Here is a 14621-nt window from a genome sequence, read left to right on the forward strand (position 1 = left end):
TTTCTTTTCTTTCCAGAGGTTTTCATAAACAAGAACTCTGAAGCTGGAAGTATTCCCACATCATTCTGATTTCTGCATTTCTTTGGAGTTTAGTTTTGATGAGTTCAGATGATGATGTTCACTGGCAATTCATGGATTCCTTTACAGGGTTGTCTATGACTCTTCTGTGAACTAAAGTTATGTATAGAAAAACTTACCTGAGCATTTTTTTTATATAGCTTTTCCACCTTGGAAACCAATAAATGGCTGGTTTGCTTTCACTGTACCAGTGGATCTAGCAAGGTGAAGCCAACAGTCTTTGTTTTTTTCAAAATGTTCTGTCAGTAGCTCTGTAATCACCATTTCTATTCAGTGCTGCTTCATCCCAGATCAGCAAGCTTTAAAACACACAGGTTTTTGTTGACAGAATGTTAAAATGCAGTCCTCTGCACTTTCAGATGGATTTAAAGGCACACTTGACGCTGAAGTTAAAATATGGAAACACCTAAGCCGCTATATTTCCGTGATTTTATCTGTTGACAAGCATACTCTCTTTTTTTCTTTTTTTTTTTTTTTTTTATTTGTAATGCTTTTTCCAAACCAGTTACACAACACGATTCTGGCCTCAAGCAGCTTTTGTAGCTACCAAACATCAGTTCATAGAATCACAGAATCATAGAGTAGTTTGGATTGGAAGGGACCTTGAAGATCATCCAGTTCCAACCCCCTGCCATGGACAGGGACATCTTTTATCAAACCAGGCTGCTCAGAGCTCCATCCAGCCTGGCCTTGAACACTTGAACAGCTGAATCTGTGTGTGCATCAACCTCTGCTGGTGCCTGGGGAGGTGGTGTGGCCTTTGGGACAGCCTAAACCAGCTCTACCAGGGCACCCCGTGAGGCAGGAAGTTCCCTACACAAGTCGTTCCACCATGCAGTGGCTGCACTGAGCTTTCAACTTGGGATATCCCATGGGATAGAGAGTTCAGGCTGGAAGGCATCACCTGGCCCAACCTTCAGCTCAATACAGAGTCAGATTAGGATGCTCAACACTTTTCCCAGCCAGGCTTCATCCCCCAAGGATGAAGATCCCACCATGTCTCTGGGCACCCGCTTTAATGCTGAACCACTCTCCATTTGAACAATTTTTTTCCTTGTCAGAATATTTGAATCAAAATTTTCCTTTGCTGCTCATTGTGATTGTTGCCTCTGGCCTTTTGCTGTGTACCTCTGTCAAGAGTCTGCCTCCATCTTTCTGGGAACTCCCCGTTAGGAACCTGAAGACAGAACTTAGAGCTCCCAATGCCCTTAGCCCCTCCTCTCCAGGCTGAACAAACCTCCTGTGTCTCTTTGTACAGCAGGCTGCTGAGAGGAAAGCTTGAATTGTTGACAGATACCTAAGTCTTGCCTCTTCTACTGAAATAGATTGGTGCCAAGCTAGTGGCAAGGAAAGGATTGTGTGCCAGGCTATGTCTTGGCAAGCTGACACATATTCGCTCACCATGGTTACTGCTCAGCTGTGTAAGCACATTTGGTGTTGGCAAAAAGCCTTTCCTGAGCCATGTTAAAAGGTACAGCACACACAGAGCCCAAGGAATGGCAATGTAATTCTGTTGGGGAAAAAATTATTCCAATACTTGGACAAGTGCCCTGATTTTGGTACATTTATCCAGCCCTGGCCCTCAGGAAATCTGGCACCATATACTGTTTTATCACAACTGCCTTGGGCTTACAGGAAGGCTTTAGTGTAGGTCTCATGGATGTTCCTGTCTTTACTAAACAAAACTAAGCCCAGGCTAGGATTACTTTCGGTTGTCAGCCTGAAAAGCCATTTTCTATACAAAACAGCAAACTGCCACTTTTTTTTCAGCATTGTGTGACACAGCCGCTCTTTAAATGTAAAACTGCACTGTCAGTGAGTTACTGAGCAGCAGGAGAGATGGGACTTCCCCCCTCAGTAAGTAGATTTGATGTCCATGCAGACCTAGAGAGCAGAGATCCCCCAAATCTCTCCTCTCCTGCAGGAGGAGGAATCTGCACCTCACTGTGTTTCAGCACTAAGAGATTTTGTGGGTGTCAGTCTCTGTTGTGCTGAGTGGTTTAAAACAGAAGCCCAGCAATATTCTGTGTGATACAACCCTCTCCCACATGCCTTGCAAGGACCTTAAAACTGTCAGAGCTCCACCAACCTGAACCACGTGCTCCAAGAACTGCCTTATTTAAGCATAAATGCTGCCCCAGAGTGGATGCTGGGGATGGAGAAGAGGGGTCCATGTCACCACACTGTCACCACAGCTTCGTACGTGGCCTTGGTGAAGGTGGGAGAGATGGGTGAGGGAATCAATAAAGTCTTTTTTACCCATGGCAAATCCACATCCATGTTAATGTCAGTGCAGTGCAGTATTCACATTTCCAAACCACTACCCTTCTGGTCGAGGAGTTATCTATTACCCAAGTTAGCAGTTCTGCCAAGAAATAACAAGGATACCATGCATTTCAGCAGTGCTTTTCATCAGATCATTCCTACTTACTTTACAAACAGAATTAAGGAAGCCTCACAACATCCCTGTGAGGTAGGTGGAAATTCTTACACCCATTTTACAGGTGGAGAAAACAGGCACTGAGAGGTAAAGTGATTATCACAGCAAGTCAGAAGCAGAGCTGGAAATAAATCTAAGATTATTATCCTAGGTCCACTGCTCTAGACACTAGAGAACACCAACCCCCACATGCTATTGTAAGCTAAGAGACTACCTTGCTCTCCTACTTTCACCTCCTTTGGTGATTTTGACACTTGCATCTTATGCTCCTTGCAGAGAGCCATGTGATCAGTTAGTAATTTATTTGCACAGGGAGCCAAGGGGGCAAACACACCTTTAAATGATCCAGGCATGGCTCTAATTGTCCAGTGATTTCCCCCTTCCCAAGGAAATAATTTTCCCCATTCTTCATATAGATCTCTGTGTTTTGCTAAATTATTTTTTGAGTAGAATCATACACTGAATCCACAGCTCTGAGGTTGTTATGCAACTTCACTAGGAATTTCTTGAATGAACAATTAAGTTTGTCTCACTGAGAGGGAATACAGCACATTTATGTGCTATCACATCCAGAAATAGCAATAATCCTTTGCTCATCCGTAGGGCCTTCCATCCAAGGACCTCCCTTTCCCTTACAAGCACAACAAGTCAGGCCTCACATCATCATTGTAAGGTAGAAAATTATTCCCAATTGCACCAGAAGGAAGAATGACTTGGTGGCAGTCCCACAGCGATTTCCTTGCAGAGATGAGGCTGAGTGCCAGAAGACCGGACTGTTCCCAGCCCCGTTTGCTGAGCAGCACTGTCCTGATGCCGTGGCCTGTGCTTGGTGGCTACAGATTCACTGCTGGCCAGGCAGAGTACTTGAAAACTGGCTTTAAAAAAAAAAAAAAATCAAGCAGCAGTTGAGTGGATGCAGGAGCAAAATGCCAGCTTCTCCTTGTGCTGTTGGGACCCAGAGGAAGAAAGGAGCATTCTTGTGGCAGCTGTGAGAGAACTATGGTGTCCATGGAGTACACTGCACATGGTGCATTTTACTGAGGCTCTCTAGTGGAAAAGGACTTAATTAACATATGGTGATTAAAGACTGCCCCGCCTGACAGCCATGTTGTGAACCATGTACTCCTAATGAACAAACACTCATCTTTAAGTAGTCCTGTAGTCTAATGAGTGTATGAATGTCAGGATTAAGGAGTGGAATTGTCAAGTAATTAGGAGTCAACAGGGGTGGGTGTGATTCAACCAGTCCAGTACCTTGGTATCTGGAAGGGTCAGAGGCTCTGATGCAGATACCTTATCCTGTTACAAGGCTGGGGTTTTTACCTGCAGGAAAGTATGATTCCAACCCCCTTCAACAACTGGGCTGGTTGATGCTTAGAATCATTCAAACTCTCTTATCTCTTTCTATGGAGAAAATAAAATAGATCCCATCTAGTATAAGTGTGGTGATTGTGTTGTTCATCTCAATCTTAGCCCTTTCTTTAGTTCCAGTATCTTGAACTGGGCACAGTGGACTCTTCCTGCTGAAAAACATTCTCTTTCCTCAGTTGTGATAACTGTTCTCCTGTTTCTGTATTAAGAGAGTGGATAAATGGTAGCCTCCAGACTCTCTCTCTGCACGTGTTGCTTTATCATATTCCTTCCCAAAACTGAGGAGGGACCTTCAGTCTTCCTTCACAAGGAAGGACACCCTAACAGCCTTTGTCTAAGGAATAAAGATTTTGACCTCAGGCTGCAAACCTTGGGAAAATACACAGGCCCAAGAGGAGCAAAAGGATGAATAGTGTAAAAAACCAAAAACAAATACATTGCACCTCTGTGGTGCTGAAGAATCCCAATGCACCCTACAGACTTTCTACATATGTACAGCTTAACGTCACTCGGCAGTGAAGTCCGGCCACCTTCGCGGCTGCATGGCCAGGCAGGGAACTCCACCAAAGGGGTGGGATCAGGAGCGACAGGACTGACTGTACTGGAGCTGGGACAGGGCCCAAGCCCACCCAGAGCTCTCACAGACACCCATTTGCCTTCCCTGGGCTTTGAGTCAGACCTGCCACAATGGGAGGCCACAGGGGGTCTTTTCTAGCTAATGGCGGGATGAGTTTTATGCATTGTGCCAAAGACCTTTTTTTCCCTGACCTGGATTAGAGCCTGCCCTGGGAACAATGAGATGGGCTGCAGCCCAGCAGAAAGAATTTGCTGAGACGGCAGGCTCTGAGGTTTGCAGAGCAGAGCAGAGCAGAGTGCATACCTGCACTTTTTTGGCATGAGGCTCAGTTTTGGGGGGAAATCGCTGTTAACCTGAAGCTTTTGAATGCATTTGCTGCACTGTCCCAGCCAAGAGTTGCTGCTGTAGTCCTAAAATTAGAAATCTATATTAGACATCTAAACATTTGCAAGCACATCTTTTTCTGCCTTCTGTAAAAAAAGATTTTTCTGAGTCTCTGAGAGTTCTGTACAGACCTCTTGGCACAAAAGGTCTAAATCATCTTTTGAAAGGCCTTGTCTTACTTGAGCAAGACTTTGGCATTTAATAAAGTAGCCCACTGAATGGTTCCAGTCTGTCAAATTAAAAACAAAGGCTGTCAAAAGACTTTTACCATATCTGTCTTTTCAAACTTGACCAACCAGTTTTGTATTTAGAGGTTTAAAAAGTCACATAGTTACCCAGACCTCTGGTTTAGGTTCACAGGTGCCTTCGGGACTCTGTACCTGAGATTTGCTGAGTGCCTGGGAGCTTGGAAGCTCCAGGAACTGAACACTTGTCAGGATCATACCATGAAGGCTTGTATTTAGTTTCATGCTCTGGGGGCTGTAGCTGTCCCCTCCTTTCTTAGAAGATTTTTCCCTCTTGCTTGGCTAAATCTAGTTTCAGATCTTTAAGTCACAAGGCTACAAGTAATAAACATCACTTGAATTTCTTCTTTCCAGTATTCTGAACTAGTCTTTGGGCTGGATGACCCTCTTGGGAACAAATAATCCATCTCTAGGCATCTCCTAAGTCCTAGTAGAGAGCTACTGTTAACCTTGCCCACTGTCAATGTCACTGGAAGAGCAGAAATATTTTTGACCGGGGAAAATATTTTTACCTCACTCAGATATGCATTCACAGAGAAATTTGGAACATTTTTGCCTTTATTTTCTGAATAAAGAAGGGAATTTGGGCTTAGTATTTTAGTGTGTTGATGCTAAGCATAGAATTCACTTTGTGAATTAAATAACTGCAATTCCATGCCAACAGCAAAGGGGAGATCTGCTCAGTGAGCCATAGGAGAAAACAGAGAGAGAAAGACTAGATACAGTTGTTGATCAGTCTTTCCCCTCACTGGCTGAAAGACAGATCCTCCCCACATTCCTAGAGAAATGTGGAACACAAGGCTTTCAGTAAATATGATCACAGCGGCAACATTTGGGTATTACTGCCATGCTAGGTTTTAAAATACATCAGTTATGCGTACAGTGTAGATATTACTGTAAGGAGTGAGCTGGCATGTGGAAACAGGGAAATAGAGGGACATATGGGGCAAATAAGGCACAGTTACCATGGTAGTACCTTTCCAGTTGAGAATCATAAAAGGAAATAATATTCAAGTGGCCATTTTAGCACTTTGCTTAAAAACATCTTTTGATTCTTTCTCTATCTCTCCTTTTCTCTTCAACCTTTTCCTTTTCATGTGCTCCCCCATCCTGCACCTTCATACAGTCAAATCATCTGACCTGGCCCGGCTGCTGGCTTTGCTTAGCCTGCTCAGGGGTCTCATATCAGTGGCAAGTTCAGCAGGTGCTGAAGGCCCTTCCACTTCATCTCTCCCCATCTCCTCTTCTGCTTTCTTCACCCCTGGTTCTTCCTGAGGCCCTGGCTTCTCCTCCTCTTGTTCCTCCTCCTCTGCTCGTACCTTCTCCTCTTCTGGTTCCTTCGCTTGTGCATACGATGGTAACCTCTCATCGAATGCCCTGGAGAGATCTTCCAATGGTCCCATCCCAATCTTCTCCTCAAACTCATTGTAGGCTGACGGAAGGGGGCTGGGCTCAACCCCTACTTCCGTGAGAGGGAAATAATGGGACACCGGCTTCTCTTCTTCCAGCAGCTTGTAGCCTTTGGCCTTCGGGATGGAGGGGACTGTGATGGCATGGAGGGGCTTCTCTGGGACCTCTCCAAGCTGCTCCTCTGCTGGTCTTCTCAGAGCCCTCCGGATTCTTTTCAAGATCAAATGACTGATCTCCACCAAGTTGAGGAAGAGGGATACAGAAGCCACCACCAGCATGAACATAATGAAGATGGTCTTCTCTGTGGGCCTGGAGACAAAACAGTCCACAAGATTGGGACAGGGCCACCGCCCACAGCGGTAAAGAGGGAGAATTCGGAAGCCATACAGGAAGTACTGACCTACTATGAATCCCACCTCAAAGAGGGTTTTGAAAATGATGTGGAAGATGTACGTTCTCAGGAGAGTACCTTCCAGGCGAAACTTCTTGGTTCCATCAGGGTTGTTGCCTTTGTTTTGATTCGGAGCCAGGGGCAGCTTCTCTTCATCAACCTCAGCTTGCTGGCGCCTCTCAGCTTCCTCCCTCTCTTTCCTCTTCTCCTCCATGCGGACGTGGTGCACAGCATGCCCGAAGTACATTAGCGAGGGCGTGGATACGAAAATGATCTGCAGGACCCAGAGCCGGATGTGGGAGATGGGGAAGGCCTCATCATAGCAGACGTTCTCACAACCAGGTTGCTGGGTGTTGCACACAAAGTCTGACTGCTCGTCTCCCCACACTAGCTCGGCAGCTGTGCCCAGGATCAGGATGCGGAAAATGAAGAGCACTGTGAGCCAAACTCTCCCGATGACAGTGGATTGCTCGTTCACCTGCTCTAAAATGTTCCCCAAGAAACTCCAGTCACCCATTTCTTACTGTCTAAGGGAAGAAAAAACAAAGAGAAAGACCACAAATTATGCTAAATTTTAAGGATTTCAGGTTTTCCCGCTGATGTCTTTCGTTGCTTTCAATCAGTATTTCCCTAATACGCTTTGAGAACAGAAAGACGATTGCTTGCTTGCTGATTTGCCTGTTCACAATGATTTATTAGCAGGAGGAGGGCTGGGAAGCCAGAGCAAGCTGCCTGCTAAATTCTTTCTTCTATGGCTCTAAATGGGCAATTACTTTTCAGCCAGGGAGTATATTTATCTCCTTTTGCAGGTGAGAGTCTTCTGTGGTGCCTTGTAGGCTCAGTTCTGTGAGTCTGCTTAGATTTTGTACACGTACAAACACTCAGCAGCAATACAGTGGAACAGATTTATCAGCAGGCAGCTGCAGTGGTTAGGAGAGAGGGTGAAGCTTTCAAGCACACAAGCTCTTCTGCAGCAGAACCCCTTACAGGTCAAACAGATCTGGAATCTGCACCCATCCTGAATTCTCTCTAGGTTGCAAATGTCAATTCTACTTTAGCAATCACTCTGTTAGGTAAGAACAGCAATTACAACACCACTACTATGTTAGTAATGCTGTATAAGCTTAGTAACTACTATATAGGTTAGTTTTGCTATATAGAATGTGTTATATGCAATATAATTATTTGGTGCTATTGAGGCTGTTCTTTGCATTGCCTTCTGAAGTCAGTTGCCACACTGACAGTGGAACCAACCTGGGGTAAACACCAAGGTCTCTAACTGGGACCTGAAATACTATTTGCTGTCTCTAAAATGTCAGTGCCACTATCTCAGTCTAACACAGAGCTGGAAGCCAGCCGCAGATATACTGTTGGAAAGCTAAGAAAGCCGTCCGTTTTCAAGTAATGCAAGTCAAATATTACATCTGCCATTACTTCTGCATAACAAGAAATTATTCATAGGTCAGAGCTTCATTGTGCATATCCTGAACTTCCCACTATATAATTTCTGGCAAGGGAAGATCTATGAATGAGGGAAATAGAGATGAAAGTTGTTTTGTATGGGTTGATTTAACACATCACAGCAGTCTGAAGTCTCTGAGGAATGCAGAATATTACACTGGCCCAGAAAGACCGACTTGTAGAGCATGACAAGTGAAACAGGGAACATTATTCATAAAATAGCTGTTCACAGGGATCTAGAAGTTCATCTCTTAGATACTACCTCCATCTATAGTTCCCAAAATGCAGACACATACACAAGCACTGGGAAAAAGAAGGTACAGTCAACAGCATGGAAATCTGAGTATCTAAACTTCCCTCCTCCTTCAGATACCACTGGGATATATTTGTAATGCCATATGTTATGACACACCAACGCATACCAATCTCTTTCAATTACTCTGTGTATGTAGTCACACATAGGCAAACACACAAAATAGTGAGAATTCTATGGTTTGGGGGAATTTCACAAATTTTCAATCAAAAAGAAAAAATGCTTATGATGGCATTTTGCTAAAACAAGATGGACTCATATTCCTTGCCTTCAAACTTCACAACATTTTTAGCCCGGACACCCATGTTAGAAAATGAAGAACAGAACACAGTTCCTTCAGCTTGCACAAACACCTCGCATACAGAAGCAGCAAACATATAATTTAATCACCAAGGAAAATTGCTACTTTCTCAGTCATTAAAGTTGTGTAAAGAAGTGTGTTAATGTCAGCACTTACATTAACAAGTCTAGCAGAAGATTATGCTGTTTACATACATTATCTAAACTGATTTAAACATCCTCTTTCCACAAGTTCACAGAGCAAAGTACACCCAACAGTTACCAATCATGTGCAACTCTGTAAAAAACATGACTACACACAGTACAAGCTTCATTATCCCCCAGGCACCTCAGTTAACTCCATCCCTTTCTTTCCCTGTGAGTCACACTGATAGCTACGCTACCATTTGAGCATTTCCACTGCAGCACACAAGAGCGACATTCTAGATGTGATAAACCTTATCACACGGAAAACTCACTGTACAAGAGAAGGGAAAATGTTTCCTGTCTAACTCCATCACACATCTTGCTATGTTTGGCTAAGCCCTTCCTGAGATCACTTCCAACTGGCCACATTCTTCACAACTCTGCCATACCCATCCCCTCTGTTTTCTGCAAGTGAAGTGGTTCGAGGTTGCTCAGTTGGTTCAACTGCAAGCAACAATACTGGGTGGACGGACAACAAGTGGCACAACCAGTTCAAATGTCTGGGATTCCACCTGCAAGCAGTCAGCCCCTCCAGCCTCAAAAAAAGGTGTAAGCGAGGTATTTCGGCAGTCCCCTTTTCCCTGAAATTGCCTGTCACGAGGAAAGAGCAGGACTCTGCCTAAGTCCACTCAGAGTCAACAGATTTGTGTTCTGAACCCTCACGGGCTGGCTGCAGACCCCCACCCTGCGCTCCCAGACGTCGCAACCTGCGCACGCCACCAGCAAAAGAGGCTGAATAGGTTAAGGATGTTGAGCAAGCAACTTGCCGCTGTGAGAGGCTCCACCGAAGAAATGTGTCCCCCTCCTCTCTTGGCACTCTGCAGGGAAGAGTGAACTTTTGTCTCTCTTCTTCCCTACCCTAAAAGCCCCAACCTTGTCGCACGACTGAGCAGATATGACTGAATTGGCTCTGATGGTGGGTTTTAGTTGCCCTGCAATATTTAAGCTCCGAGCCAGACGGCTTTATGAAGTGAGTGACAGTCAGTGACGTGGGGAACAATAGGGAGAAAAAAAATAGAGAGGGAGGCAGAGACACAGAGAGGAGAGTCCACTGAACATGAAAAAGCAGAGGGGGGGAGAGGAACAGGCGACAGGCAGTGAAAACCTAACACATGCATAAATGGGAGTTTGCTCAGTTAAGCAGGGACCAAAGCAGCTCTGCAGTTCCACTGTGGTTCAGCACAGCTCTGTGTGTGCCCACACTCACTGGTCTTTAGGTGTTGTGGTGTGGCAGGTGAAAAGGGAATGCCAACATCTCTGAGAGTGGCAGCATTAATTGAATTAATTCATTGCCCTACACTCAGCTCTGACAGACAAGTTGCATTACTGATTTTCAGGCAGATACTGAAGTACTGGGTTTGTATTTGGCATTGTCAGATACTTTGGTCTGCTCTTTAGCATCTTTTACTGGGAAAAAGCAGCAGAATGGGAAAACAAGATTATCAGTCAATATTAATCAAAGCTGAGAAAGACCAACTTTACAGCCTCGCCTTCCAGTGTCTTAGCTCTGCTTAGTTTTTTCTCCAAATGCATCTTGCACGTGCACATCCACCAAAAATGTCTAAACCAAACTATTTTGTTAAGGAGCATAGCTGAATTCCAGCAGCCCAGCACACAGGAATGTTACCCCAGGCACTTGCCTACCCCCCCAGCCACCTGGAAAAATGCTGGAGAGGCCACAGAGGAGAGGAATCACAGATTCAGTAATGCATCCACAAGTACAACTAAATGCCTTGAGAGTTTTAATTATAAGTCAAAGGTTATAACCTTACTCAGAGGTATGGTTTTTTCAGTCTTTCTGGAGGCATTGCTCAGAATGTGCTCTTGGTGCTCAGCTCTGAAGAAAAGGAGGATTACTGGAAGCAAGATTTGCTAAGCAACGATACAGATGCCAGGCTCATAAAGTGATGAAGCAGCAAGCAGCTCTCCTCTTTATGCAAACTCAACACCGAATTTAATTTCCCAGAATGGCATTGGGAGACACTCTGTCTCCAGAAAAGCTATCATTTGAATCAGATATTAAAACACAAGGGCCACAAAATTTTGTACCTTCAAACCAACAGTTTCAGGCCACTCCTCAGTGTTTCTGGGCATTTGTGTCCATGTTAGCTCAGAGCCTCATCTCAGCAGTTGTCTTCCCAAACAGCTTTTAGGCTGATTTGCAGAGTCCCAAGGTCCAAAGCACAACTGGAGGCAGAGATGATGTTTTTCAAACTGGATTTCAAAAGAGCTAAAGCACAAGTGAGAGATGGAAAAGAATCACATTTTGCAAGAGGAACCAGTCTGGAGACACAAATGAAAAATCACCCTCAATGCATGTAGTTGGACTGAAAGTCATATTCTGGACACCTTAAGAAATCACTCTCCTAAACAGAGAAGCAGCAGCAGAACATTTTTCAGTCAATGCTGCATAAAGCATGGGAACAGTCTTCCTGGAGAGAGGACACACAATGTGGGGCATTCACAAGTCCCAAGAATACGAAGTGAATAAGAAAAGGCATGGTTGGATCAATGAGAGGAATAAGGACAGGAAGGAGGAAGAAGGAACACCTTTGTTGTTTTGTTTTGCTATATTCTACTGCAATAAACTAGTATCAATACATGAGTGAGTGGTCATCACTGCCACTCTCAACCCCTCCCTGGGAAGCAGTAAGAGAGGGACTAGATGGTACCACCAGCATCCAGCACTGTTAGAGAGTGCATCACAGAAGGCAGGTGGTTCAGATGTTAAACTGCCCGTTCCTTTTCAGACCAAAACTGTCTTTGTGGAAAACTCAGCTCTAGCTGAATGTGCACATCCCTTTCTAGGCCTCTTCTCTCTAATATAATGAGCCAAACCCCAAATCTGGTATGTAACTACATGGCTGTAGTCCATCTCTAAATTACATCCAGCTACTGTCAGAGACCTTTGCCATTAAACTTCTATCTGCCTTTTGCAAACGCTATCCTAATATCAAACATTGTCTGACAAGTTGCAGAACAGCTTGCAATATGCAGCTGATGCAGAAATTACATTCCAGTCTGATTATTGGGTCTGTGTTAGCCTGATCATTTGAATGAAGGTTTCTTTGGTATCACACGGTTCAGAGCCTTTAGCATGGGGCACACCCAGTTTGCAGGACATTTCTGGTTTGTGGAAAACCACATATTCCCTTCCTCTGGAGGCCTTTTACAAAGGCACTGCTGAGCTCTGGGTCAGATTCCCCAGCTCACTAGGACCTCCTCCCTCTGAAGAAAAGGGTCTAAATGAAGATGAAGCTGGGCAGTGAGGAATTCCTCTTGTACTGGGACTATGCAGGGAAGTGGTTGGTTGAGATGGGCATGAAGAGGAGAAGGCAGAGCACGAGAAGGGCAAGGAGACTTGATTCTCTTAGGCACCAGGGTAATGCTGGAAGTCAGAGCTACCTTTGTAGCATGAAAGCAGTGGCTGTGAAAGAAAGGAGCAGAGACCATAAAAGCAAAGGTCGAGGAGACTTGACCTCACATGCAGCACGTGACAATCACTGAGTCTGCAAAAGAACTGCAGCACTGACAGTGCCAGACTGAGAAGGGCAAACGCTTCCAACCTGTGTACCTGGCTCAGTATTTATGCTGTCATTAGGCAACCTGTAGATGTGCTGAGTACTTTCACCCCCAAAAAACAGTGCTAAAAATAGTAACAGCTAGTGAAAGTAACACTGTTAACTCACAGTGGCTTTTCCTTGCCTTTGGGACTTTTCTTGCCTTCAAAGAATCATGGGCATCCTCCTGCACTTTTACAATTCTATTTTCTTTGGAAAGAAGCTTGCTTCAATGCTGACTTCTCAACCTTTAGCTGCTTTGAGGCTGGTGACTGAGCTTCTGTCCCTGGCACCACTGAGTCTGTGAAGTCTCCACTGCAACTCAGCCTTTTGCTCAGAGACTACGAGGTCACTTGGGGAATGTGGGATTTTTCATTCCAAACGGATTTCCAACACAGACATGATGTCAGGACAAGGCAGGGCCATGCTATTGAACAGCTCTGTTCATGCATGATAGCAGATTGTGCAATTATATAGCGCACAACCCTGGATAACGATACCCCTCCCTCAAACAAAGTTATCTTCTCAGGATCTGCTTAGCTAGAAAGTGGCACACGCTTCCTGTTCTTCTGCTGAACACACAAACCTCTCTCTCACGGCTGAGGCTGAACTCTGGGCACATTCAGCCTCCCTACAAGAAGCTGGGACCTTCACCCAGCGCTCTCCTCTGCCAGACACTCGCCCAGCTCTCTGGTAACACATGTCTTTGTCCACCCCAGAGCCAGTGATCTATCCTCTGATCACCAGGATCAGTCTCCCAGATTTTATCATCTCTCTGCCACCTACCGGTCTCAGAAATCATGTAAGTGTAGCCAGCCCTGGACAAATCTATAAGCAGACCTTACCACATCTCTCTAAGCCTGGCAAATGGCACTGCCTGCATTTTTAGAGCCAGGCTCTCAGATTTTTCCAGGACTCTCTCCAGGCATTGATGGATATGAATTGCTGGGGAATATATTTTGCTAGGGAGCTGCAAACAAACCATAAAGAAAAGAGAGGGAGGAAGATACAGAGCATCAAGGAGGAGGGAGATTGGGGAAGTACGAAACAGGAGGGTTTGGGCAGGAACACAGAAGAGGTGAAGATAGGGCTGGGTTGTTCTGAGCCTCAAGTGGAGGATGAATACTTATAGGAAACGTGTTTTTAATTTAAGGGATGGAACCAAACTAGACAATTAATAAAGATAAGCAGGGCAAAAGTGGAATGTCTTTCAATATCTGTTAAATGCAGTTCTTCTCTGAAAATTACTGTTCTAGGAGGACCTGGGGAATTACAGGCCAGTCAGCCTAACTGTGATACCTAGAGAGATACTGGAGCCAATTATGAAACAATCCATTTATAAGCAGTTAAAGGACAATAAGCTGATAAGAAGCAACGAGCAGGGAATTTTGAAGAACAAATTATGTCAAACCAAGATAATTTCCTTCTTTGACTAACAGGCCTGGTAGATGAGGAAGAAAGGGTAGGTGTAAAATACCTTAACTTCAGTGAACATTTAGAAAATATCTAGATTGCAGGCTCCCAGGGCAGCAAGCAAAGTCACCGTGCAGAGGGGACACAGGTTGAAGTACCATAACCAAGGGTAATTATCAGGGCTTCACTTTTCCAGCTGGGAGAATCACATCCCTGAAGTTCTGCCTCCAGGGCTGTTCAGTATTTCCTTGAGTGTCTTGGACAACAGACTAGAGGACAAAACTAAGAGGATGACAGCTGGGCTGGGGGTCAGCAGTCCCTCCTGAAGGCAGGGGGCTGAAATGATTGGAATTTGAGAGGAATGTGAGACACTGGAGAGCTGGGCTGCCTCTGCAGAGGTGACTGCACCAAGGTACAGCTCAGGAACGGTGGCTGCACAGACACCAAGTGTGCTGCTCCAAACGAAATTGGGACCAGTCCAGGAGAGAGAGC

At 44.9% G+C, this 14621-nt stretch overlaps 1 protein-coding gene across 15 annotated transcripts in view; it reads right to left on the minus strand.

The window, feature by feature from the left end:
• Positions 1–574: 574 nt before the first annotated feature.
• Positions 575–14621, minus strand: part of GJA8 (gap junction protein alpha 8) — a 68552-nt gene continuing 54505 nt past the window's right edge. For 8 of the 15 annotated variants that reach the window (XM_069025155.1, XM_069025151.1, XM_069025149.1 and 5 more), the window contains 2 exons: positions 11206–11386; positions 575–7423 (listed from right to left, as the gene is read on the minus strand). In XM_069025155.1, the coding sequence (XP_068881256.1) occupies positions 6214–7413 (1200 nt within the window). In that variant the 5' untranslated portion in view covers positions 7414–7423; positions 11206–11386 and the 3' untranslated portion in view covers positions 575–6213. The remainder of the gene's footprint in view (positions 7424–11205; positions 11387–14621) is intronic. The other 7 variants (XM_069025157.1, XM_069025156.1, XM_069025160.1 and 4 more) reach the window with 4 other exon arrangements.

This window comes from Aphelocoma coerulescens, chromosome 1 (assembly GCF_041296385.1).
Source record: "Aphelocoma coerulescens isolate FSJ_1873_10779 chromosome 1, UR_Acoe_1.0, whole genome shotgun sequence".
NCBI classification, from domain to species: domain Eukaryota; kingdom Metazoa; phylum Chordata; class Aves; order Passeriformes; family Corvidae; genus Aphelocoma; species Aphelocoma coerulescens.